Source organism: Ambystoma mexicanum, chromosome 2q (genome assembly GCF_040938575.1).
Source record: "Ambystoma mexicanum isolate Mex_15411 chromosome 2q, UKY_AmexF1_1, whole genome shotgun sequence".
In the NCBI taxonomy this organism is placed as follows: domain Eukaryota; kingdom Metazoa; phylum Chordata; class Amphibia; order Caudata; family Ambystomatidae; genus Ambystoma; species Ambystoma mexicanum.
In genome coordinates, this window is record NC_090924.1 from 366,368,453 (window position 1) to 366,393,009 (window position 24,557).

At 48.4% G+C, this 24,557-nt stretch overlaps 1 protein-coding gene across 2 annotated transcripts in view; it reads right to left on the reverse strand.

The window, feature by feature from the left end:
* Positions 1 to 208: 208 nt before the first annotated feature.
* COG7 (component of oligomeric golgi complex 7) overlaps positions 209 to 24,557 on the reverse strand; it is a 1,349,184-nt gene continuing 1,324,835 nt past the window's right edge. For both annotated transcript variants that reach the window (XM_069647398.1, XM_069647397.1), the window contains exons 17-18: positions 1,827 to 1,970; positions 209 to 806 (exon numbers count right to left, since the gene is read on the reverse strand). In XM_069647398.1, the coding sequence (XP_069503499.1) occupies positions 640 to 806; positions 1,827 to 1,970 (311 nt within the window). In that variant the 3' untranslated portion in view covers positions 209 to 639. The remainder of the gene's footprint in view (positions 807 to 1,826; positions 1,971 to 24,557) is intronic.

Genomic DNA, 24,557 nt, shown 5'->3' on the forward strand with positions numbered 1-24,557 from the left:
TGGCCCAGACAAACTTCAAATATAACAACCACCTGACGCCAATGTGATGATCCTAACCTATGAGATAAGGAAAGAGGGATTGTGCAATACATTTACACTCTTTACCAGTGAACAGCTTTTCGCGATCAGTATGCTATGCACAGAGCTCAAGGCTGAGGATATAAGGATCATTTGCCCTCAAATAAGCAGCAGAAATGATTCACCCCACTTGTGTTAGAAAAAAGATTTATTAGCCCTTCACCTTTCCTGCATTTGGTTCACTCACTGCACCTGTAACCCAAGGCAAAACAGATTGCCCTCCTTTTTATAGATTAATTGAAGCTGAAGTGCAGAGAATAAGAAATTGAGAAGTACATTAGGCAGAATTTACTCAACACAGTTTGAAATCAAGTTGAATCTGCCATTTTGACTGCTCGGCGGTTGCACCTGCGACCATCATGACTTCTTGAAGGATAGGCTGAGCTTTTCAGAGGAACATCCTTCGTCAGTGGTGGAGTTGTTAATGAATGACACCAGGAAACACCAGCCTTTGGCATGGCATGCATGTCTGCTTCACAGCTATTACATTGGTCAATAAATGGTCCTTCTGACGGACATGTTAGCTCTTATGCAGATCAATGGGGAAATTCCTGCCAGGCCCTAATAGTCAAGGTTCCTCATAGCTGCGATAGTGCTCGCTAACCTCCTGGGCAGCCCCTTGGAAGCCTGTCTGAAGTCCTCTGGCTTTGTTTTCAGAAGTGATACAATCTGTTGTAGCATTCGAGACGCCTGAAGACCCAAAGCATCCATCACATTCATCAAATAATCTAAAAGGGAAGAGAAAACAGTAGTTTTACACATTTTTCAATAGTTAATTTCCTATTTCGTAGTTCTCACTGCTTAGTTATTAAAATACGTTGGATCTGGAAACCCTATACCGGCGTATGGGTACTAATGAGGGAATGAGGAGGAAGGATAGCTCAAGGGCAACGTGTTTGTCTTGGAAGCAAGGCAACGCGGCGCAACACAGGTTCAAAACCCGATCCCGTGCTTAGAAACCACTCGCTGGTATTAAGCGTGTTATAAAGGAACAATAAAATAAATACAAATAAATAAATAAATGGCAAGGGTCCTGAAGCTCAAAATTGTGATACATTATATCTGTGTGTTCTAGTGCAGGAAAAATGGGCGAATGCTATTAAGGACTGAGTGGTATTTGTGTAGGCCCAGCTGCTAGATCTATGGGGGTGGTCAATTACAATAGCTGTGGGTGTGTTTGTGGAAACAATGGATAAGCACAGTGTGTTGAAGTTTCAAATGTATGTCAATTTGCAGAGATGCATGGCAGCCGTAAGACTATTTCAGTAGGAAAGAGGGGCGGATGGCATACTGATCAGAAACGGGTTACCCACTTGGCAGATATGTATGTCAATCTCAATGCTGAAATGGCAGTGGTTGGGTGGTACAACATTGGAATGGGAATGGATATGACTATTGATTGAGCAGTGTACAGCTCCTAGTTCTAGCGTTGGAGTTATAAGAAAATAGGAATTTGCAGATCATGCTCGAGGTGCAGTCACAGAGCTGTCGCCACTGAAATAACAGGGGTGCTGAAGGTCAAGATTTCGGTGTGTTTGCAGGGATGTCTGTACTCAAAACAGCAGAGCTTCCGCATTAATACTGGACTGAAGAGTGTAGCGCTTGATAGAGGAAACAAAATCTAGAAAAGTAGCGAGAAAGCGAACGAGGACACAGATGACAGTACAGGAATACGACCATTAGGCTTTGTTTCCCCGACAAAGCAGAAACAACCATACATTTTCAGACACAAAATCTGTCGCAATCACCTATATCCGTGGCCAGCTGTTTGGTGGAGTGTGAAGTGAGCTCAGGAATGTGCAGGATGACTTCACAATATGTCTGCATGGTGGCTCGCGCAATAGACCCCAGCCAGTAATCTGCCATGTTATCCAGTTCTGGAAGCTCATCCCCTGAAAAAGTGAAGCAAAACATGCATTTTTAAGATAATGCTTCCAAATTCAAACTCATCCGCTTTGTCCAGCTACACACTCTGAGTAGAAGCCATGCAGGAGAACAACACGGAAACATAGCATTCTCTGAGAGAAGCCCAACTCTGAGGAACACCATTCCGGAAGCCACCAAGGAGCAGCGATACTGCACAACAGATATACAACAATTGACCTAATCAAAGACAAAGAACAAGTTACTCTCTTACCTGGTAATGTTCTTTCGATGGGATGGTCCGACGACATATTCCATATCTATGACAGGTAATCACCACAGCTGTGCTGCCTCGGAACATTTTCGGCATCTGCGTCCTGCGTCAGTGACGTTGATGCGCTGTCCTCGAGGGCCTCCGTCGAGCCGATGTCTCCCGATGTTATAAGTAGGAAGCACGACGCCCGTAGCCTCAGTTGTAGTTTTTTCCCAGAACGTGTGGCACCAATCGTCTGCCAGTATCACCACAGAAAGCCTTGCGGAAACGTAAGCTGCAATCGCATAAGAAATTCTGTAGCGGGGCAGGTAGGGAGGGAGGGATATGGAATACGTCGTCGGACCATCCCATCGAAAGAACGTTACCAGGTAAGAGAGTAACTTGTTCTTCGAGGGGATTGGGTCCTCCGACGTATTCCATATCTATGCCTCCCAAAGCAGTACCAACATATGGAGGAGGTAAAATAATTTAGAATATAGAAATTATGGCTGCCCAATTAAATTGCAGAGTAAAGGCCAGATCCTGCCCATGGATAGAATCTAGGGAGTAGTGTCTTACAAAAGTATGGACCGAAGCCCATGTGGTCCATGTGGCTGCTTCACAGATGTTACGAATAGGAACACCCCTCTGGAGGGCAGTAGAGGCAGCCATACCCCTAGTAGAATGGGCCCGTAAGCCTACCGGAGGGTCCTTACCCGCCAAGCGGTAACATTCAGAAATTGCCAAGATAATCCATCTAGACAAAGTCTGCTTAGTAACAGCTTGTCCCAACCGCCTTCCAGCGTAACCTATAAAGAGCTGATCGTCCACTCTGACCCGGGACATGCATGAAATGTAGAAACTTAAAGCTCTCCTAGGATCCAACCTATGGAGCCTCTCCTCTTCCTTACCAGGATGTGGAGGAGGATAAAATGCTGGAAGAATGACCTTCTGGCTTAAATGAAATTCCGACACCACTTTCGGGAAGAACGGAAGGACGAACCCCGAGGACAACCCTGTCCTTATGAAACACTGTGAAGGGTGGCTTAACAAAGTGCCTGCAACTCACTCACTCTGCGAGCGTAATTAACCGCAACTAAACATACGGTTTTAAGGGTTAACAGTCTCAAAGGACAAGAATGTAAAGGCTCAAATGGAGCACCCATTAGGAATTTTAGAACAAGGTTCAAATCCCAACCGAGCACCTGGAAAGGTGACAGTGGAAACACATTAGTGAGCCCTTTCAGAAACTGAGAAATTAAAGGAATTTTGAAATAAGAACACTCCTCAGACGAGCGCTTAAATATGGACAGCGCCGCCAGGTAACCTTTAATGGTACCCACTTGCAGGCTCTTGTGGGCTAACGAAAGCAAAAAAGACAGAACCACAGGAATGTCACATGAAAAAGGATCCACATTCTTAACCCTGCACAAGTCGCAGAACTTTCTCCAACGGCAATGGTACAGGGACTTTGTTGCAGGCCTTCTGGCCGAAAGCAACACCTCCATCACGCCTTCAGGGAGGTCCCAATCCTCATACCTCAACCTTTCAGAAGCCAAGTGTGAAGGTTGAGGGGTCTGACCTCTGGATGGAGAACCTGGCCCCCCCCACCCCCTCCTGTGAGAGCAGATCGTCTTGGTAGGTAAGACGGCGTGGAGGGCAGATGGACAAGTCGAGGAGGTCTGGGTACCACGCTCTCCGGGCGCATGCCAGAGCAATGAGGATCATCCGGGAACTGAACCTCTGTAAACTCCACAGCACTTGCGGGATGACGGGGACTGGAGGAAACGCGTACAGCAGTGGGAAGGATCACTCCACCACGAACGCGTCCCCTAAGGCTCCTGTTGGAGGAAATTCCCGCGAGCAGAAGCTTCTGCATTTCCGGTTGACACTGGAGGCGAAGAGATCCACTTGTGGGGTCCCCCAAAGGGCAAAGATCTCCAGGAGAATCTCCTGAGCCAGCTCCCACTCGTGAGAGATCGCGCACTGCTCAGAGCGTCTGCTGTCTCATTTTCGTCTCCGGCCAGATGAACTGCCGAGATCGAAATTTCCTGCTGGATGGCCCAGAACCAGAGCTGCATCGCCTCCCTGCGCAGAGGAAGTGACCCTGCCCCCCCTTTTTGTTGAGGTAGTGCATGGCCACTGTGTTGTCCTTCAGAATCAGGACATTCTTTCCTCGCACAGTCAGCAGAAAAGCCTTCAGGGCAAGCCTGACGGCCCTCAGCTCCAACAGATTGATATGGAGTCTGGATTCCGACGGAGACTAACGACCGCTGACTGTCAACTCGTTGGCACGAGCTTCCCATCCCGTGAGGGATGCGTCTGTCACGATCGTCACCTCCAGCCAGGGTAGCCAAAATGGAGCCCCCCCCTCATCAGATTGGCTTCGACAGCCCACCACAGAAGATCCTGGGCGACCGAGGGCAGCACCTGAACAGGGTCCGATATCCTGCCGGAGGACTGTGACCACTGCATCTTGAGAGCCCATTGTAGAGATCTCATCCGCAACCTGGTCTCTGGCACCAGAAGAATGCAGGGTGCCATGAGGCCGAGCAACCTCAAGAACTCGAACGCTGGGAGTCTCTGGGCATGTTGAAACTTGTGCACCATCTGCTGAATGTGAAGAGCCCTCACCTGGTGAGGGAAACACCGCCCCAGGGACGTGTCGAGCACTGCTCCGATGTAATGGAGCCGCTGAGTTGGAGTCAAGTGGGACTTCTTTAAGTTGAGGGAGAAGCCCAGCTTGTGAAGGGAGTGGCAGGTGACTGACAGATGATCCAGGACTTGCTCGGGAGAGTGCGCCCTGATCAACCAATCGTCCAGGTAGGGGTAGATGTGAATACCCCCTTTCCTGAGATACGCTGCCACCACCACCATGAGCTTAGTGAAAGCCCTCGGACGGAGGTGAATCCGAACGGCAGGACCCGAAACTGAAAGTGCGAGTCGCCAACCGCGAATCTCAGGTACTTCTTGAGCTTGGTTTGGATCGGCACATGAAAGTAAGCGTCCTTGAGGTCGAGAGACACCAACCAGTCCTGAAGTTGAAGGGCCTGGAGGACTTGAGAGAGAGTAGCCATCTTGAACTTGTCGTTCCTGAGGAGCTTGTTCAAACCATGCAAGTCCATGATGGGTCTCAATCCTCCATCTTTCTTCAAAAAAAAAATAAGGGGAATACCATCCCTTGTTCCTCTCCGCTACAGGCACCAGTTCTACGGCACCTTTCTCCAGCCGGGATTTTATTTCCTGCGCAAGGAGCGGATCCGGACTCCTCAAAGAGAGATTCCCTGGTGGATTGTCAGGAGGCCTCTGCCGGAAAGGAAGACAGTAGCCGTGGGCTATGATCTCCAGAACCCACACATCTGAAGTAATGGCACGCTATTCTATAAGATGCTGCACCAGCCTTCCCCCAACCGGTCAATGGCCTCATGACTGAGCTGAAGTGGCTGCGGCATAGCCTGAGGGTAAAGAGGCCTTGGCACCTCGAGTACCTTGTTTTCCACCTCTGGTACTCCTACGGTGGCCCCTTTGACTTGCAGCTCCTCTTGATCTACCAATGGATGAGTAATATCGAAAGGAACCTCCCCTCCATTGCTGTCCCCTAGGACGAAAAGATGGAGGTTGGCGAACTGCAGCGCTCAACGACTTCGCTGCAGCTTTGGAGGTCTGCAACCTCTGAAGGCTCTCGTCAGCCTTGCTGCCAAAAAGATGTTCACCATCAAAGGGCATGTTGAGAAGCCAGGCTTGTACATCAGGAGCAAACCCCGACTTCCGCAACCACGCAAATCCGCGCATTACGGTGCTTGCCACCATGGACCGGCTGACACAATCTGCCATGTCCAGACCTGACTGAACAGATTAACACATCCTTGCCATCCTGAACAAGAGCAAGAAAACCATCCCGTTCCTCCCCTTCGGGAAAGTGCTCAGCCGCCAAAGAGACAATTCCACAGAAGCCATACCCCCTGAAGAAAACACTTTCTTCACCCCAGCCATCAAAACGTTTGTCGTCCCTATCAGGAGGGATGGTAGGGTATGAGGCCTGTTTTGTCGAGGCCGTAGCCGCCTGCACCACCAAACTCTCCGGAGTGGGGTGCGTAGTCAAGTAGCTGGGGTGGTTACTGGCTGGACGGTATTTTTTCGGCAAAGACTTGCTCACTGCCGGGAGACTCTCCGGAGTAGTCTAAGCCGCTGCCACCCTTCTTTGCAAGGCCATATGGAATGGCAGTACCGGGTCAGTTGGAGGACCTTGGTCAACGATATCCGTCAGGTCACCCTGCAGAAAATCCACTGGTGGCACAGACCACCCCAAGTATTCCGTCACCCTCGACATAAGGCACCGGTACGAGGACTCGGCATGCGTGCCAGGCTCAGGCCTACCGAACTCAACATCGGGAGAGGTGTCCAGACCACTGGCATTGTGCAAGGACTGACGCAGGTCTTCTAGCTGGCTATGACCAGACATGAGTTTGTCAGGAACCTCTTCAGGAACCATACCTTCATCAGACCCTTCATCCACCTCAGAGGTGTAATCCAGAGGCTGGAATAAATCCCTGGATGAGGGCACAGAAAAAGGCTCGAATACAGGCCTTAATGACTTCTGCCTTTCTCGGAGTTTCCACCGGTCTCTGGGGCACCTCCGATAAAGCCTCCTCGAAAGGCATTGAGGGCGTCGACGGAATCGGCGTCGACATTGAGCGTGGCGCCGATGGCTTCGACACAGGCCTCGAGGGCGGAGTCCCGAGCGCGTCTTTCGACAACCTCTGCGCCAATGGCTTCCGCGGAGGCAGAGCTCGAGAGAGTCCTTTGATGGTCTCGGTGCCAAAGGCGTCGACGTCTTCTTTGAAGACCTCACAGGCTCTGACTGTCTCGAGGGTGTCGAGGACTGGGACCTAGAGCGCGCATGGCTAGAGCGATCCACCTTGTCCGACTGGGACCTCGAAGGTTTCCGGTGATCGCGACGACCGCTCGAGCCCAAAGGCGTGCGAACAATGTCTCTAGCACGTTCCCTGTCGCCATCATCTCCTTACGAAATGAATCCCATTCCGCAGCAGTGGAATACTTGTTGGGACAAACAACCCGCCGACGGGCGGAGTCCTCGGACGAGGAAGGCGAACAGTGACGGTCCTTCCGGGTGTGCCTCGAAGAGGCAGAGAAATGGCAAGACCCACTCCGGGACCGAGACCCCCTGGACTTACGCCGACAATGCGGAGAGTCACCTCTCAAATCATCAGTCGTAAGCCCAGTGGATTTCGACTTCAGGGGGCTTGGCCACCTTATGACAGAAAGCTTCTTCTTACGCTCCCGCAAGGCCTTCGATGTTAACGACTGGCACTAGTCACAATCGACCGTGGCGTGGTCCTCACTGAGGCACCAGAGGCAGGCGTCGTGCGGGTCTGTCAGCGACATCTTGGAACCGCAGTCCCGACACTTCTTGAAACCCGGTCGCAGGGTAGAAGAAGACGAAGACATCATGGAAATCTTCACAAACTAACAGGTTCGAAGAACCGAAAGAATAGAACTCAGAAGAACCGAGGCGTGACGAGATCTCCGAAGCGAACACGGCTACGGGCGTCGTGCATCATACTTATAACATCCGGTGACGTCGGCTCGACGGAGGCCCTCGAGGACAGCATATCATCGTCATCGACACAGAAAATTTTCCGAAGCAGCACAGCTGTGGGAATTACCTGTCATAGATATGGAATACGTCGAAGACCCAATCCCCCCGAAAAGTATTTGCTGCAGCAGTCAAAGAAAGTTACAGGACCCCTATAACCTACTTGGTGCTCAGAAGGCATTTGCAGGTCTCAGCTAAGTTTCCAATAAAAAAAAACAGCAGAACATTTACTTAAACTCTAGCAGGAATGGGCGCAGCCAGACTGTGGTGTCCCTGTATTGCATTAATAGAGGTACCAGAAATTCAATGTGTTGGTATTAGCACTGAAAAAGTGAAAGGTGCTGCTAGGACCGTAAGGGCATTTAAATGTGTGTAGTGAAGCATGGTTAGGATGCGAAAAGAATAGCAGGTGGTTTTTCTCAGGACTATGGGGCATTGGCAGAGCTACGGTAGTTTACACTGAAGAGGATGCAGTACATGCTGCAGCTAAGAACTGGCATGAATCGGAAGAAATGCATATTGTTTATGAACAGAAAAGAGATTTCTTGTTGCTGTAGTCAATGTATTTATAGTTTAGTTCTAATGTTTCGCCGGTTACAGAAGCAGGCTTTAGTGCCACTGAATTATGAAAATCAAATGTTCAAGAGTGGAATGTAATGCTTTTGAAATCTAACATTGTTGTTAAAACATGGAGGTCTGTGTGAAATGCATTCTGGGTGAGCACAGAGCAGCAACTGACATTTTTCTTCCTCAGTAAGAGCTGCATTTTAATGCAAAGTCTGAACACCGTCTGTATTCTTCCATTAGATTACCTTTTTTTCTCGTCTATGTTAGTTTGCAGTGCTTCAAGGATTGTTTTGAATACAGATGCCAGCAGCTTTTTGATAACGTGGTAGTGCTGATGCTGTCTTTCGCACTCCCATCAGAAAGGGAAGTGTTTACCTCTTGCAGTTTCGATGTGGCATTTCGGTGAATGCCCATAGAGGCGAGCAACAGGTGGACTTGGAAAGTCACAGCTTTCTGGAAAAATACCATCCTGTATTTGTGGGAGGTTTAAATTGAAGAGCACCAGATGGAAGAAGCTTCGGGGGAAAGGGTGGACGCACCGATTTCTATTGCGCTTTAAGCACAAATCTCTGTTTGCCTGGTTTGGAGTTGCCCAGTGCAGTTCTGGTAAAGATGAGGAGTTATCTGGCTGGCACTTTAACAGTGAAATAGAAATGACCTTTTTACATTAATCTGTTTATGTAGTTTATTCCTTTATGTGTGCTGATTTGATGATAATCAGCCATACGAGACATTTTATATTTTAGCTGAAAGTGTGTTGTGTGAATAGTTACCTTTCAACATGTACAAGATTTTCTTAGCATTGTGTACTGGGGCTGTAAAGAAGATTACTGTGCACGTTTGAAAAGCAAAACAGCGCCACATAAAGTAAAGGATGGATTGGGAGCACTAGGTTGTAGAAAGAACCACAGGCTTCCTTCAAGATCCACAGCATTAAAGAATCACCACTGTGGCGGCGTGGAATGAAGGGTCTGACCAAACGGTGGCATAGTGATTGCTATAAACCTTTATTGATAACAACAAACCTTTCGATCGCTAACTAGAGGTGGTTTCCCTACCTCAAACAAGCTAAAACTCTGGGAGTCAGGAAGTCTGTGTAGTCCAAATCAAAAGTTCACCTTTCTAGTCCAAAATCCTATTCTACCCCTACCACTGAAACATAAATCCTAATCTAATAACAGGTCTTTCTACAGCCCAGGAGAATGACTCTTTTCTCCTGGGTATGAGTCTCTCAAGATGCAGCGTTCTCAACTTCAAGAAATGTTCCTAAGTTCAATTAATGAAAAATTACAGGGTTCATAACCAAAGGAGGCAAGGTTTCTCAATATTCAAGTGGGGCTAGGAGAAAGACTCCCTTCTCCTAGCTTGTTCACTGTTCTTTGTAAGCCTCTTCCAGCCTATCTTAATTTTCACTTCTTCAACAGCTCTTGTAGTGCCCTCCAAGGGCTTCTTCCACTCTCTGCTTTCTGTACTTTCTTTAACTTGGCCACCACTGGAACGATGAAGAGGATCCCTGAGTAATCCTTGAATTTCCAGTACCAAACTCTTGTGAAACTGGCCAGGGAATTGCCTCACGTGTTCCACTACTTGCTCTTCTTCTTCTTCTACTACTTCTGCTTCACGAGTCACAGTCTCAAACTTTCCTGCCCCCTCCCGGACTTATTCTCATTACCTTCTCTTGGGGGAATGCTTCACCTGTTTCACCAGGGGCCACCGGATTGTTCTTCGGCCTACTTTTCTTTTTAGGCCTGCTCGTCTTCGTGACCATGTACTGTTGGTGGTCTCGGCGCACATTCCAGACCAGACGGTCCACCCATTACAGGTCACGCCACCACCACAGTTTCTCAAGCTCCCCATACATACACCAACGCAGCTCTGCGTTAGGCCAGAGTAGGTGGTCTCGACATAGTTCTCAGACCGCACGGTCCACCCATGGGAGGTCACGGCATCACCTCTCAGTTTCTCCACTTTAAGGGTGGTGACTCCCAGCCGACTCGCAAGACGCTTCGCAGGCATCCTGCTGCTTGTCTCTGCTACTCTTGAGAGCTGCTTCACTGCAGTTTCCCAAAGACCAGTTTCAACCTCACAAGCTTCTCAACGGCATCCTCGCTCGCCATGTTCTCCTTCCGGATTCAGAACAGCAAAAAGTCCTTCTTTACTGTTTCATTGAAATAGCGGGCACTGCCCCAGCATAACTTTAGTTTTATTATCAGCTAGTCGAGCAATCTTTCTACTTGATTGCACCATGCTTGCAATCTTACTCCCTGTGCTCATCACAGTGAGATTGTCTGACAGTTTACTATAGCACATAGGGGGTCATTACGACCCTGGAGGTAGCCATGCCGCTATTTGCGTCATGGGTACCCCCATTCCGGGTACCGGGTCCTGGTTCCTGGAATGGGGAAATACCGGGCCATTCCGACCATGGAAGGCCCGGTATTTCCCCATTCCAGGAACCAGGACCCGGTACACCCCCATTCGAGCCCCCATTGGGCTCAATGGGAATGGGGAGGATGCAAACAATGGGCCCGTTAATGACGGGCCCGTTGTTTGAATCCTGGTCTGCTCGCGGGACGCGCTAAGGACGCCTGGTAAAACAAGGCGTCCTTAGCATGTCCCGCGAGACCTCGTAATGAGGCGGTAGGGGTTAACGGGGCCGGCAGCTCTACCGCCCTGTTAAGCCCCTACCACCATACTTTTAGACTGCATCAAAGGTAGAGAAGGTTTGGGTGTGGGGTCACGTCCTTTTCCTCATGAGTGGAGTTCCTCCCCATGAGGTCCTCCCGCATGTTACCACCCCTAGGGCGACTATTAGTTAACAGCCGCACCTCCGTAGCCTCATGGAAAGAGGCTACCCTCTGGGGAGAAGTGACGCCATCTGAAGGATCGTCACACCACCCATAGCGTGCTAGCTGAACCTGTATATTACTTGCTGGAACCAAAGGTGGGCACATGCAGAAAACCCTAAACAGCTCCTCAGTGAGAGCCTGGTTTACTAGTCTCTGCAGTAAGTAAGGCTTTCAGGAAGGTGCATGAAATAATCCTGGGTAAAGATTTCTACAATGTATTCTTCCAAAAGGGCTGCTTGGTTAATATGTACATGGCATCATTCTTCCCAAGCTCTATCTGTTATCAAAGCAAACTAAAGAGCAGGGATAATATCCACAATTGGAATTCAGCGCACAACTCAGGTAGCCCCAGCTACGATTACCTCTTCATTGATTACCCTCAAACTTAGCTCACCACTGTGGGCAGTCAAGTGAACTCCTCAGTATAAAGTGGCAGTTTTCATGTCCTTTTCAGTGATCTTCTGGGCGTCATCCTCGACTTGAGGAGAACACGAATATGTGGAAAAAAAGCCTACTGCCTAAATAAAGTACTTAAAAATGTAGCCAAAGCTTACACTTTTCCTTCAGTAGGGGACAGCATAGGCCAAGAGACTGCTCGGTCAACACGAAAGCAGGCCTCTCCTCTTGTGGGCTTTTTAAATACTTTAAATAAGGATAAAATACATTGCAAAAGGTTTATGTCTCAAAATGGGTGGAATCTCCAACAAATTTCACGACACTAACCATAAGTAGGGATGGTATGGCTACCAATGGTTTGTTGTTCACAGCGATGTTACCATGAAGGAAATCACTGGTGTTGAGGAAGGGCTTGCAGCTACCAATCACTTTATTCTAAGGACATTTTTGGTGAGTAGTACCTTTCCTTGCTTCGGGGAGTTTCACTTTTCAGCACTTCTATAACATCTTGAGTTATGATATGATAAGTCATTTATGACGTGCCTTTAAGTGTTTCTTGGCGTGACAAGACAAGGAAGGGAATACAGAAGGAGGACAAAACATCTTACTAGGTCTTGTGTCGTTCAGATTGCCTAAGTGCAGGGGGCGGGGTGGAGAAGTGCCGGTGGGGAGGTGGGAGGGGAGAGTGCAAGGAACTATTAAGTGCTGCCAGAAAAGTGGCTCATAAGTGCAGAGAGTCAGAGGAATGTAGGGTTGCAGATACAGTCCCTAAGTGGTTGGCAGGCCAAGATGCAGTGCAGGAGCCTGGTCCCATAAGTTCAGTGGGTGGTCAGGTAACCAGTATGCGCAGCAGACAGGGACATCAGCAAGAGAGAGGGAGAGCGAAAGCAAAACGTAATGTCTTGAGTAGCTTCCCGAATCTTAGGTAGTCCTGCTCAAGTCAGAGAGGTTATTCCAGAAGGAGGCCCCCAGCCGAGGAAAGAGATCTACCCCCCACTCTTTGCCTGGAGAAGCGTCTGTCCTCAGAGAGTTGGAGGTGGCTGAGCGGAGGGCTCGAGAAGGAAGATGCTTAGGAAGAGAAAGTTGATGTGGTGTGGTTCCTGGCCAGAGAAAGACTTGTGGACGATGTGAAGGGTCTTGAACTTGATCCTTGCAGCCACTGGGAGCCAGTGGAGAGATTTCAGGGCTGCAGCGATACGATCCCTGGGCTTGAGGCAAACGACAAGTCTCGCAGTCCTGTTCTGGAGAAGTTGTAGTGGGCGAAGAGAAGGCAGATTGTGGAAGAGGCTATTGCAGCAGTCCCGTCTAAAGAGGACCGGGGCTATGGAGACAGTGAGCTTCTGGGGGAAAGGAAGAAAAGGATGAATACCTCTGAGGAGGTGCAGCTGATAGTGTGACTTGTTAGAGACTTGTGAGATGTGAGGGGAGATGGAAAGGGTGGAGTCGAAGATGACACCAAAGTTCTTAGCCTCACAGGAAGGCGCAGGTAGAGGGCCCAGGGTGGGCAGCCAGAGTGAGAGAGGGAAGGCAGGAGCAAGTGCCCCAATAAGGTGGATCTCAGTTTTACTGGCATTAAGGCAGAGATCGTTGGAGGCACACCATTCCTGAATTGCGGACAGACAGTCAGGTATGAGAGAAGGAGCAGAAGAGGCTGAGGGGAGCCTGAAGGAGAGTTGGGTGTCATCAGCATAACACTGAAAATTAGAACAGATGGTAGAGATGCGCTGGACCAGAGGTGTCAGGTAGTGGTTAAAAAGCCAGGGAGAGAGGTAAGACCCCTGGGGCACACCACATGTAGAGAGAGAGAGAGAGAGAGAGAGGGAGGGAGAGAGAGAGAGAGAGTGAGAGAGAGAGAGAGAGAAAGAGACAGAGACAGAGACAGACAGAGATAGACAGAGATAGAAGAGAGGAAAGACCCAAGTTGGACCTGGGAGGGTCGATCTGAGAGAAAGGCGGTCAACCAGGCTAGGGCCTGGCCAGAGATACCCAGGTTGTCACGGAGACGATTGAGCAGGATGGCGTGGTTGACTGTGTCGAAAGCAGAGGATAGATCAAGGAGAATGAGGACAGAAGGAAGGTTAGAATCTAGATTAGAGAGCAACTCTTCACGGGTGTACAGTAGAGCAGTTTCTGTGCTTCTGGCTGCTCTAAAGCACGACTCGTGGTCATGGAGACAGCCACCAACAGATTCAGTATGTAGATTAATCTGGGAGATGGGCAGCTTTTCCAGGAGTTTGCCAAGGAAAGGAGTGATGGATATCAGGCGATAGTTTGCTGGAGAGGAAGGATCGGCAGAAGGCCTTTTAAGATGGGGGTGCACAAGGGAATGCTTAAGGGGGGAGGGGAAGGTTTCAGTGGCAAAACAGTGATTGCAGAAATCGGCCAAGGCTGGAGCAAGGTTGTCAATGTTGTCCTTAATGGTTCTGGAGGAGCAGGGGAGCACCTGCTTTGACGAGACTTTCATAGATCAGACTTGTCTAGAAACATTGTCGGGAGTGAACAGGGAGGAGGAGGAGAAAGGAAGAGGCAATACGGCCGGAGATGGGCATGGAGAAGGAGAGGAGGTAGAGTAAGAGGAGAGAGTGGACGGTAGGTCCTGAGTTTTAGTGGTGAAATGAGATGCAAAAGACCCTACAAAGGGCCTGGGAGGGAAAAGGGGAGGTGGAGACCGTAGCAGGATTTGCCAGCTCCTTGGAGATTTTGAAAGGTTCGACCGAGTTGTTGAATGCCGCCGAGACGCGGACTAGGATGTAGGCTCTCTTCTTAGAAAGGACAGAGAGACTGTATTGCCTTTGGAGCAGGTGGCAGGCCAGTTTGTCAGAGGATGAGCTTGATGTCTTCCACTTCCTCTCAGCCACCCTACACTTGACACAGAAGGTTGGCGTGGTCGGAATCGTACCAAGAGTTGCACTTGGATGTGGGCTTCAGACGGATCCTCATGACAGGGGCAAGGACATCCAGAGTGTTAGAGATTGAGTAACGAAGGCTGGAAAGGGCTGTGTCAGAGTGTGAGTCAGCCAACAGTGTAGGAGGAGAGAAAGTAGCACTGAAAGCCTCCACGGACACACACTTCATGGTCCAGATGACCAAGAAGGTGGGTGGCGGTGCTGAAGTCGGCTTAATCTGAGGGGCAGAGAGCGACAGGTGAGAGGAGAGAAAAAAGTGGTCAGTCCAAGAGAGTGGAGTGGTGAGAGGGTTGGAGAGGAGGAGCTCTGACGAGATCAGAATATCCAGGGTGTGCCTTGCAGAGTGAGCCGGGCCGGGGGGGGGGGGGGGGGGGAGAGAGAGAGAGAGAGAGAGAGAGAGAGAGAGAGAGAGAGAGAGAGAGAGAGAGAGAGAGAGAGAGAGAGAGAGAGAGAGAGAGACTAAGCGTGAATAGTATTCCTCTAACTGGTTCTATGTCACTGCTATCATACCTTGCTGGGCACGTTATGTTATTTTGCACTTATATAGCGCCTTATATACCATTGGTATGGTCTGAAGGCGCTGGTAGGTTGAACGCCCTTGGGAACCGAAGTTCAGATCAGTAGAGAGAGTCAAAAGGTGCGTGTGAGCCCCGGTTATGTGTGCAGCTCGTGCGGTCTTCGTGTGATAGCTACTTCTTAGCGATAGGTGTGGTGGTTAAGAGATCCGGAGAATGTGTTCGTTCTGGCAGGATTTATCCAGAACCGATGTGGCTGCGTTAGGCCTGAGGAGAACGCTTGGCTAGGGGGTGGGAAACCAGCAGTGTTTACTTAGAGTGATGTGGAGTAAGCGGCGGATGTTGGTATGAGAACAGTTATACCAAATGGTGTCATAGTATCTCTGCGTTCTAGTTGACTGGTGACGTAAAGGAGAGAGTTAGCGTGGTGGTGTGATATGATGGTTTATATGCTCTTTCAAACGTTCTCTGCATTCCAGACTATACTATATACGTCATGCAATTCTATGCGTCCCAGTCCATTCCGTGCGCTCCTATCTGCTCCATGCACCCACGTCTGGTCTATACACTCTGGTCTGCTGCACGCACTCATGCATTCTGACCCGCCCCGCGCGTTATGGTTTGCCCCGCGCATTCCAGTCTGCCCCACGGATGCACTCTTGTCCACCCCACGCATGCACACTTGTCCGCTTCACGCACGCACTCTTGTATGCCCCACGCATGCACTCTTGTCTGCCTCACGCATGCACCCTTGTCTGCCCCACGCATGCACCCTTGTCTGCCCCATGCATACCTTTCTCTAATGGCAGATCTTTCACAGTCACTGCCAGGTATGTTTGCTGTTGGGAATAAAGACATTGTCATTTCTACTACTGTTTTCTCTAGTGGGAATGGCAGTTTCGGTTACTTTCTTTCACCTGATCTGTTAGTAGGGCTGTAATGGGCACTGCTAGCTGTCTAAAACACCATCAGACACAATAATGTATTTTAAGAGACTGTCTTCATACATAATTCACAGTAACTAGTGAGGGAATAAAAGAAATCGCTTTTACAGTCAGTGTGACAAACAAATCTAAAACACATAAGGGATGTGTCTCTTGGTAAATGTTCCCCTAATCCACTAGGTGTCTTGCTGACTTGTCCGCAAACCCCTTAAAGATTTTAGTGAGGCTTGGATTGGCACGGCAGGCTATTAAAAAGTCCCTACCTAAAATCCCCTCCTGGAAAAGGAGTATAAAAAAAAGTTACTCATTATAGTGACAGCTGTATTATTAGTCCAAAGTCCTTTTTCCCCCATGCTGATGGGACATCCCAGAGAACGGGGATGAGACCAGAGCCTGTTCCATAGCAGCATTTCTAGAACTTTCTTGGAAGGGGCATGCATGACACGCCCCCTCCCTCCTGTGCCTTGCCCAACCAGCAGCCCCTTTCTCAAGTCAGACTTAGTAACTTATTATTGGGGAAGCAGAGAAAGTATATGGAGGAAAGGGGAACCTGGACAAAAAGTACAGTTGTCACCAAGGTGAAAAATTATGAAGCCTTCCACGTCCATTTAGTCCTTTCCAAGTAGAACTTCAATTATTGTGCCACATCGATTGTGTGAAGTGATCTTTCTGCTTCTTAATTTGGATCTGTAAAACAAACAGGCAATTATAACACCTCATTGATATGGAAAGAAGAGTTCTCACGACCAGAACACCTTCTCTCTATGGAACAAGAGGTAGGGTCCCTTGACATTTAATGCCTGTAATTCACCTATCCGATGAGTCAAAGTAATGGCTAACAGAAATGTAGTTTTAAGGCTTATCCAGAGCACCTTGGTGGAGGCCATTGGCTCAAAAGGCTTTTGCATTAAAGCCGGTGGTACCAAGTTCTAGTCCCAGGAGGCATGAGGGCTCCTTCTATAGGAGGGTATAGCTTTAACAGCCCTTTTAAATGTCTTTTCACAACAAGAGGATTCAATAGTGAAAGGGTTGTCGATTTCTTTTGTGTTTAGCTAGGCCTCTGCTGCAGTAAAATACAATCCCCTTGAGTACACCGAAAGTGGAACGTGTAATGAATGAAACAAGATCATTTATTTTTGACTCATGGCGGTTCCATCTGTCGACCGAATCCCAGTGACAATAGTGTGTCCACTTACTAACATACTGCGAACAAGTAGTGACTTTCCTATCAGTCCTGATGATTGCCATGTTTCCTTCCAGTAGGCCCAGGTGTCCATAGACTCAAGTCATCAGGAACCAAGCTGCTAAGGAAAGCAATTGAGGGTCTGGATGAAGAATTGCCACTCGTAGCCGATGTAGGAGGTCAAGCTTCAATAGCAACATCCATTGCATCTTGGTGCCTTACGTTTTGCATTAATAAAACAACATAACATTGCTACAGTCCACAATGCACTTCCTGCACATAATATTGCATACTCCTCCTTCTTGGCCCCGTTTATAAATCAGTAGCTTCCCATTTTAGAGTGGTGTTCAGACTTTATCTTATCCCTCAGCTCCTTTGCACTTCCTCCATATCTTCTAATATTTCTGAGTCGACCCTCTATTCCTATAAGTTGCTTCTTTCATGCATCGGCAATACTCCATGCCTATCTTCTAGACCTCATATGTGGGCATCTCCCATATTCCCAATTTCATTGCCAAGTCCCTTTTAACCACCATTGCCGCAATAAAGATCAGTTTTTCTTCCCACCAATTCCCTTCATATTCTCGAGTGACATGCAGTAGCAACATTTTGGGGTCTTTGGGAATTGTGAGTTTGCGTAGGACCTTATCCAATAGGTCAGACTTTCGGAGTCACTCCCAAATCAGGTGAAAGAATTCGCCTGTCTCTATTCTACATTTGAAACACCTCTTGTTTTCGGGTCTACCCATTTTATATATCCAGTCTCTAGCATAGTAAACTCTGTGTAGGATTTTGTATTGTATCATTCTCATCCTCGAGGATATGTTTACCTCTCTTGCTGCCACCAATGCCTCCACCCACTCCTCACTCTCTAATGTCCCTATGTCCTTTCCCACTTATCTTTCAAATGTGTCAAGTGTGGGGATGTGAAAACGTTAATGACCTGGTATAACTTGGATATCCCTTTCTATGAAAGCTTATCAGATCGGAGGTTGACCTCCAGGGGAGTGTGTTCCATTAGGTTGAGTTCAACCTCCCCAAATTGGGCAGTCATAGCATGTGCCAACTGTATGTACGTATAGGAATCTTCTTGTGTCAGTCCATGTTTGTTTCTCAGGGCCTGAAACATCATCAGTCTATTATCCTCTACCACATGTCCCACATTGCTTATACCTTTCCATGTCCATCGTGGTTGACTTCCTAACTTACTGAGTTCGTTGACGCCATGGTTATCCCATAGTGGGTACTGCTTGGTAACTTTCCCTTTCCACCTATGCTCCTCGTGACCGCTTCCCATATCTGCCACATCTCAGTGTCTTGAGGTATGAGAACCAAGTTGTTTTTTGCCAATATGGGGCAATCAAAATCACCTGACAGTTCCAAGTCTGCTTTAGTTTGGAACTCTGGAACTCTGAGAAAGGCATAAGCCATTTGCCTGTCCCAGAGGAACAGGAGCCCGTCCCTCTGCAACACCTCTCCCTGTTCCTTCTATGATGCATATAGGTCCCACTGTGTTACAAATAAGTTGAGCAGCAGTGTCTTCCATGTCGCAAATATCTACTTCAGCACCTACTTCTGAAGTTCCCATAAATGTGGTCTGTGCAGCCCTGGGCTCAGCACACCCACCCAGATGTTTTTCTCGTCTATAATGTGTGTGGAGATCAGGTGGCTCGAGTTTTCAAGGCACCAGTTCCATAACTACAGGGCCAGCCTGCACAAGACTGACAAACTTGTGCTCCACTGCTTTTTCACATAGAATGTTTAATTATTTTATTTCTATAGCACTGGGACAGGGCCCGCGGGCCTGGAAGTGCTTATACAAGACACACGCACAAAAAATAATAATAATAATACAAGGGAGAATTGGTTAAACACTGACCGTAAAATTATAAACAGGAAAATATATTAATCAAACTTTTACAAAAGCTCCGAAAAATGTCAGCAGATAGCTCGAACTGAAATAAAAGAGGACTTGCCACACAGAGCCCAAGGCATAAAATACAAACATTTTAGAGGACATAGTTAATTCAGCACAATCCTAATAATGGACACTGCTGATATACTAGTCAGAATTTTATATAGGCTCAAAAATGACGGCAAACTGCCAAGACCACAGCCAATGATGATACAGTCTGTATTGTCCCTGATGCAATATTCCTTGATGTGCAGCCTACGCAAGATTCTAAAGTCCTGTCCTCTAACACACCCATGACCCACTTTTGATTGTAACTAGGATAAAACCTTATTTTTATGTGCATCACTAGTTTCAGTCCTCCCTGGTATAACTACGCTAGTGATGACAATATTTCTACCATCCATAACAAGTTCTCTCTGAGAAGAGTCTGATATCACCGGCATCCTCGTCTTCTTATTGCGAATATCCTTATTGATGGGAGGTTGGTGACATTTCCAAACTATGTAGATCAAGACCGAGCAACCCTTCAACTGCTGTTGAAAATCCTTCAATGCAAGGAAGGTGGCCTCCAGTTCCAGGAGATTTATATGGTTCCGCTGGTCCACTGCAGTCCACAGGTCATGTATTTTCCACTGCTCCATCACTGCACCCCAATCTGTTAGGCTTGCATTTGTGAATAAAGTCTTTGTCAGCGGAGTGGGCAAGAAGGCAACTCATGTTTTCAACTTACATCAACCATCGTAGATCTACATGTAAAGTGTTTGGAACGTCAATCTGTTCCATTTGTGAATGAGTGCTCTGCAACGGGATTGTACGAACGGACCAAAAATAAGGTGCGACCGCACAAAAAGTCAGAAAAGTACCTCCCACCAAAGGTTTGAACCCCAAAAGTTCGAACCTTTGGTGGCATGCATTGTAGGTAAGTAAAAAAAAAACAAAAGGAAAACTGCAGGGGCTGCCTATAGTGAGCAGGGGTTGGAGGGGACACCCCTGCTGAGCACCCGACATTGGAGGAAAAAAAAAAGAATTGGGGCTGCGGGGGTGTCCCTCGCAACACCCCGCTTACTATACTGTGTGGTACAGTGAGCGGGGTGTTGCGGGTAACACCCTCGTAGCACACCCAAGAAAAAATAAAAAATAAATTTAAAAAATGGGAGCTACGGGGGTGTCCCCCGCAACACCCCGCTCACCATACTATACAGAATAATGAGGGGGTTGCGGGGGAAACCCCTGCAGCTGCCCTTAAAAAAAAAAGAAAATGAAAGGACCCTGCAGTGCCGGTACCCAACCACGGAAGTGAAAGAGAACCGGCGCCGCAGGGACACAGCGTGAAGGAAAGGTACGTGGGTTTGTTTATGGTGGGGGTGTGTTGAGGGTGTGGGTAGGGGGTGTGTTGTGGGTGGGGGTATGTGTGATTTGCAGTGTTTGTTCGCATGGGAAATGTACAAACCTTTGGTGGTGTGTACATTTCCCATGCAAACCTTTACGTCACAGATTTTTCCGTGATGGAAAAATCACGCAGATCCCTCTGCAACAGGTACACCTCCAAATGGAGCTGTGTCTGTCTCATGTGCATCCTCTAGTGAGGAACTATCAGCACGCAGACAGCTATCAGACCAAGTAGAGGCTGATATTTTATTGCACGCGAGTGCTCTCGAAAAACTCAATGCACAGCATGTTATTGTTATCAATCCTTTCTATGGTGGGTAGGAATAGGACAAAATGACCGAGGGCAAAAAGTCTGAGGCCCAAAAGTCTGACCCCTATTTCTTCGCAGCTATATATGTGGGGGGGGGTAAAGTTAATAAAAATGTATAGGGGTAAGGTGGGGGGGATGTGGAGGGTCTCCCCCCACATATATATTTGCGAACAAATGGGAGGAAAAATAAAGTCTGACTTTTGGTAGTCAGACTTTTGCATTCGGTCATTTCACGCAGATCCAGAGGGTATACCCTCCCTTGAGAGCAGTCGCAAATTAGACCCATATAACAGTATTTGAGTGGGAAAAAGTGTTGATTTTTCCAGTGAGGCCCAACGCAAATGCTAATCGTAGGACATAATTGACTGACAGTAGTACCCTTTCCGGTGTGGATACACATATCAGTCAGTTGTCCAAATATGAGTTTATGTCCATCCCCTGAATGCAGAAGCACTACATGAAAGTAATCAAAACCTTGGAAAATACCATTGGGGCTAAGCTTAGCATGAAGGGCAATACTTTGTATTGGCAGTGCTTGTTCCATACGGAGAAACAGACATTTCCTGTGACTCTTCCAAATCAAAATGTGCATGTACTCATCTGGTAAATCCAGTGCACACATCCAATCCCCTTGCATTAATGATGCCATGATCTGCCTCGGCATTACCGTTGTGAACCTCTCCACTGGGAGGTGTTTACTGAAGCCTGATAAAGGGGGCTGTGGGGGCTAGTCCTCACCCAGCCTTGTCCTTTTTCAGAAGGGCAAAGAAGCGTGAATAGTATTCCTCTAACTGGTTCTATGAATGGATAATTTCTATGGCATCCAGTGTTATAAGTTTATGTAGACCCTGCATTAGATATGATGAAAATTGTTGAAGGGGGAAGAAGGGAGAGGGAGAAGAAATGGAGGGGAGTCGGAATTTGTTTTTTACTACAGACAAGGTCCATGGGGCTGATGTTTTCTGTCTCCATGATGGTAAGTGGAGACTGACGCGCCTGCCGACTGGTTTGATATGCTGTTGTGCCTCGATGATGTCAAACCTTGGATTTTTTCATTGGCTTGGGGTAGTGCTTATAAAGCCCATACTAGTTTGGGTATGCATCCTTGCCTTTGAGCCCGAAAAGTGAGCTGCTCTTTCCCTACCTTGAGACCAGGCCATAAAGCCTATAAATCCGGATGTTGTTCATTGTGTCTTCCCTTGAAAAGTGGAGGACGGCCACCTGGAGAAGGCCGACAGGCTTTTGCCAGTGAGCTTATGCGCCTGCTTCTTTGTCAGTTCATCATCCATATTTGCATGGAACAGGATGACCACGTCAAAGGGTAAAGATTTGACTTCGTCTTGCATCTCTGGTGGATGTTTTGTGCTCTTCAGCTATGCTGTGCTGCAACAGCGCAGGCCTATACACATGCACCTGGCCGCAGTGTGAGCATGTCCCGCTGCAGATTCTAACAAGTCATGCACCACCTATTTAGCCTTGCATAATCCCATGAGGAACTGGTCCACCCTGTCATCATTGAGGTCACTTGCAAAGTCCTCCATCTTATTCCATAATTTAGTATTGCAAGCTGCTAGGACTGCCTTACAGTGCGCTTGGCGGAGGGCACTTTTCTGGTACACCCCTTTACCTGTGTTGTCTAAAGCCTTTTGATCCTTCCTTGAAGTTTTGAAGGGGCTACTACTAGACCCATGCTGGAGATTGATGGAGTTTTTCCTTGTGGCAGGTCTGCAGAAACTGCTGTTGAGTGTGCGGAGGGGTGAGGGGGAATTGAGGCTATATACAGTGCCTCTGTTGTCACCTTTCTCTAACTGGAATCCAGTTTCTTGTTGATGGAAGCTACATTGTGTTGTTTCTCCTATATCTTTTTAGCTTCTTAACTTGAGCCAGTGCCACGGTTTCCATTGGGAAATCGCCAGAACTTGCAGTTCCAAATAGTCCAGTATGTCAATGATTAGGTCATGGAAAAGTCCGACGGATTAAGCGGTTTCATCCGCTCTTCATTTTCACCTGTCCCTATGGATTTTGTAGGCCCTGTGGGTTCAGGCGCGGCAGATCCTGCTGGCAAAGTGGCTGGTGACAGTTCCTCTTGACACAGTGGGCCCATTGGCTGGTCACTATATGATGGACATGTCGGCGTAATGCCTCTACTGACATCCTCAAAGAAGGACCTCACATCAGTGCCTGTGAGGAATTGCTTAATCTGATTAGTAAAGGTTCATAGCCACTCCCAGCAAGTTTCTCATGCCACTTCCTGTGCGACTGCTTGGCTTTTGCAATAAAGCTTGCATATGCCTGCCGTAGGGGCTTCTCTCTACACAGGCGGCCATGTTGGCACCTCACAGTATGGTTCCCTGCACAGTGCCGTCCACTCAACCCTTGGCTTGTACAAATGTTTGTATACCGCGCTGGTGCTAGCTCATGCTGGTGGTGGCGGGATTGTCAGCCTCCTGGGGTTGGATTGTCCTGTTTCTGTGTCTCGGGGGCCAGTGCAGAGCAGCCACGCCCTGCTTCGTTCGCGATCCAGCTATGTGCCCAACTCGCATCTGTTAACCAGTGCCCTCTTCTTCGGGTGTCCCTTGTGGCACAAGGGTCTAGCTTGTTGGTAGTACATATGGGAATGGGCCTGTACGGGTTGATCCCGATGGCACCTGTTTAACTTGCATTCCGGTGGGTCTCACGTGCCATGAAATAGGGGAGGATTGTGGTTTCTTCTTCTTGTGGCAGTCCCCTTTTAAGTGCGCGGAATGCATACACTCATAGGGGACCCGCGCACGGCCGCCACAGCTCGAGCGCGATGTGTACCTATCAGGAGACATCTCCGTTCCAGGTCTGTGACCAGTGAAGGGTGCACAGGGTAAAGTGGCATGGTCAGTACAAAAGCCAGTGTTCTGAGCAGTCTTGGTGTGTTCTGGCACTTGTTGCGTGGTCAGGGATGTCACTACTCCTGTGCAATGTTCGCTGTAAGGATTCTGGAGCCGCGCATACCTTTTTGTTTACCGCGCAGTGTGCTTCCCTGCCCTCCCTCACTTCATTATTCATCATTATTCATAATTTTTAGGCCATCGCTGGCAAGGTGAGTGTGTAGTTACCTTCTATGCCATAGTCCACCGGCTACAAATTGTCTGAGTGCCCTAATAAGCACGTTTCCCCCCTTTGTCCTTCCTGCTTCCTTGTGTGCCTGACCCCGCCTCTCTGACCTCCCCCCGCACCTGATTGGAGCACAGATCCCACAAGCAACATAGGCCTAAAGACCTGCTGCATGCGCAGCCTCTGAGACATTTTCACGCAATCCCTGGCAAGATGAGTGTGTGGTCACCTCCTACGCCATAGTCCACCGGCTAGAAATTGTCTGAGTGCCCTAAAAACAACGTACATCGCGCCGTAGCGGGGTTTCACCCCTTGTCCTTCCCGCTTCCTTGTGTGCCTGACTCCACCTCTCTGACCTCCCCCCGCGCCTGATTGGAGCACAGATCCCACAAGCAACATAGGCCTAAAGACCTGCTGCGTGCGTGGCCTCCGAGTCATTTTCACGCAATCCGTGGCAAGGCGAGTGTGGGGTCACCTCCTACGCCATAGTCCACCGGCTAGAAATTGTCTGAGTGCCCTAAAAAGCATGTACAGTGCGCCCATAGCGTGGTTTACCCCCTTGTCCTTCCCGCTTCCTTGTATTAACTTTAGAGACTGTGGTGGCCGGTGGGAGGTGTGAACTTTGTGGGTGCATCTTACTTTTTTCATATTCTTAGTTATCAGACTATTCTAATGGAGCTTAAAT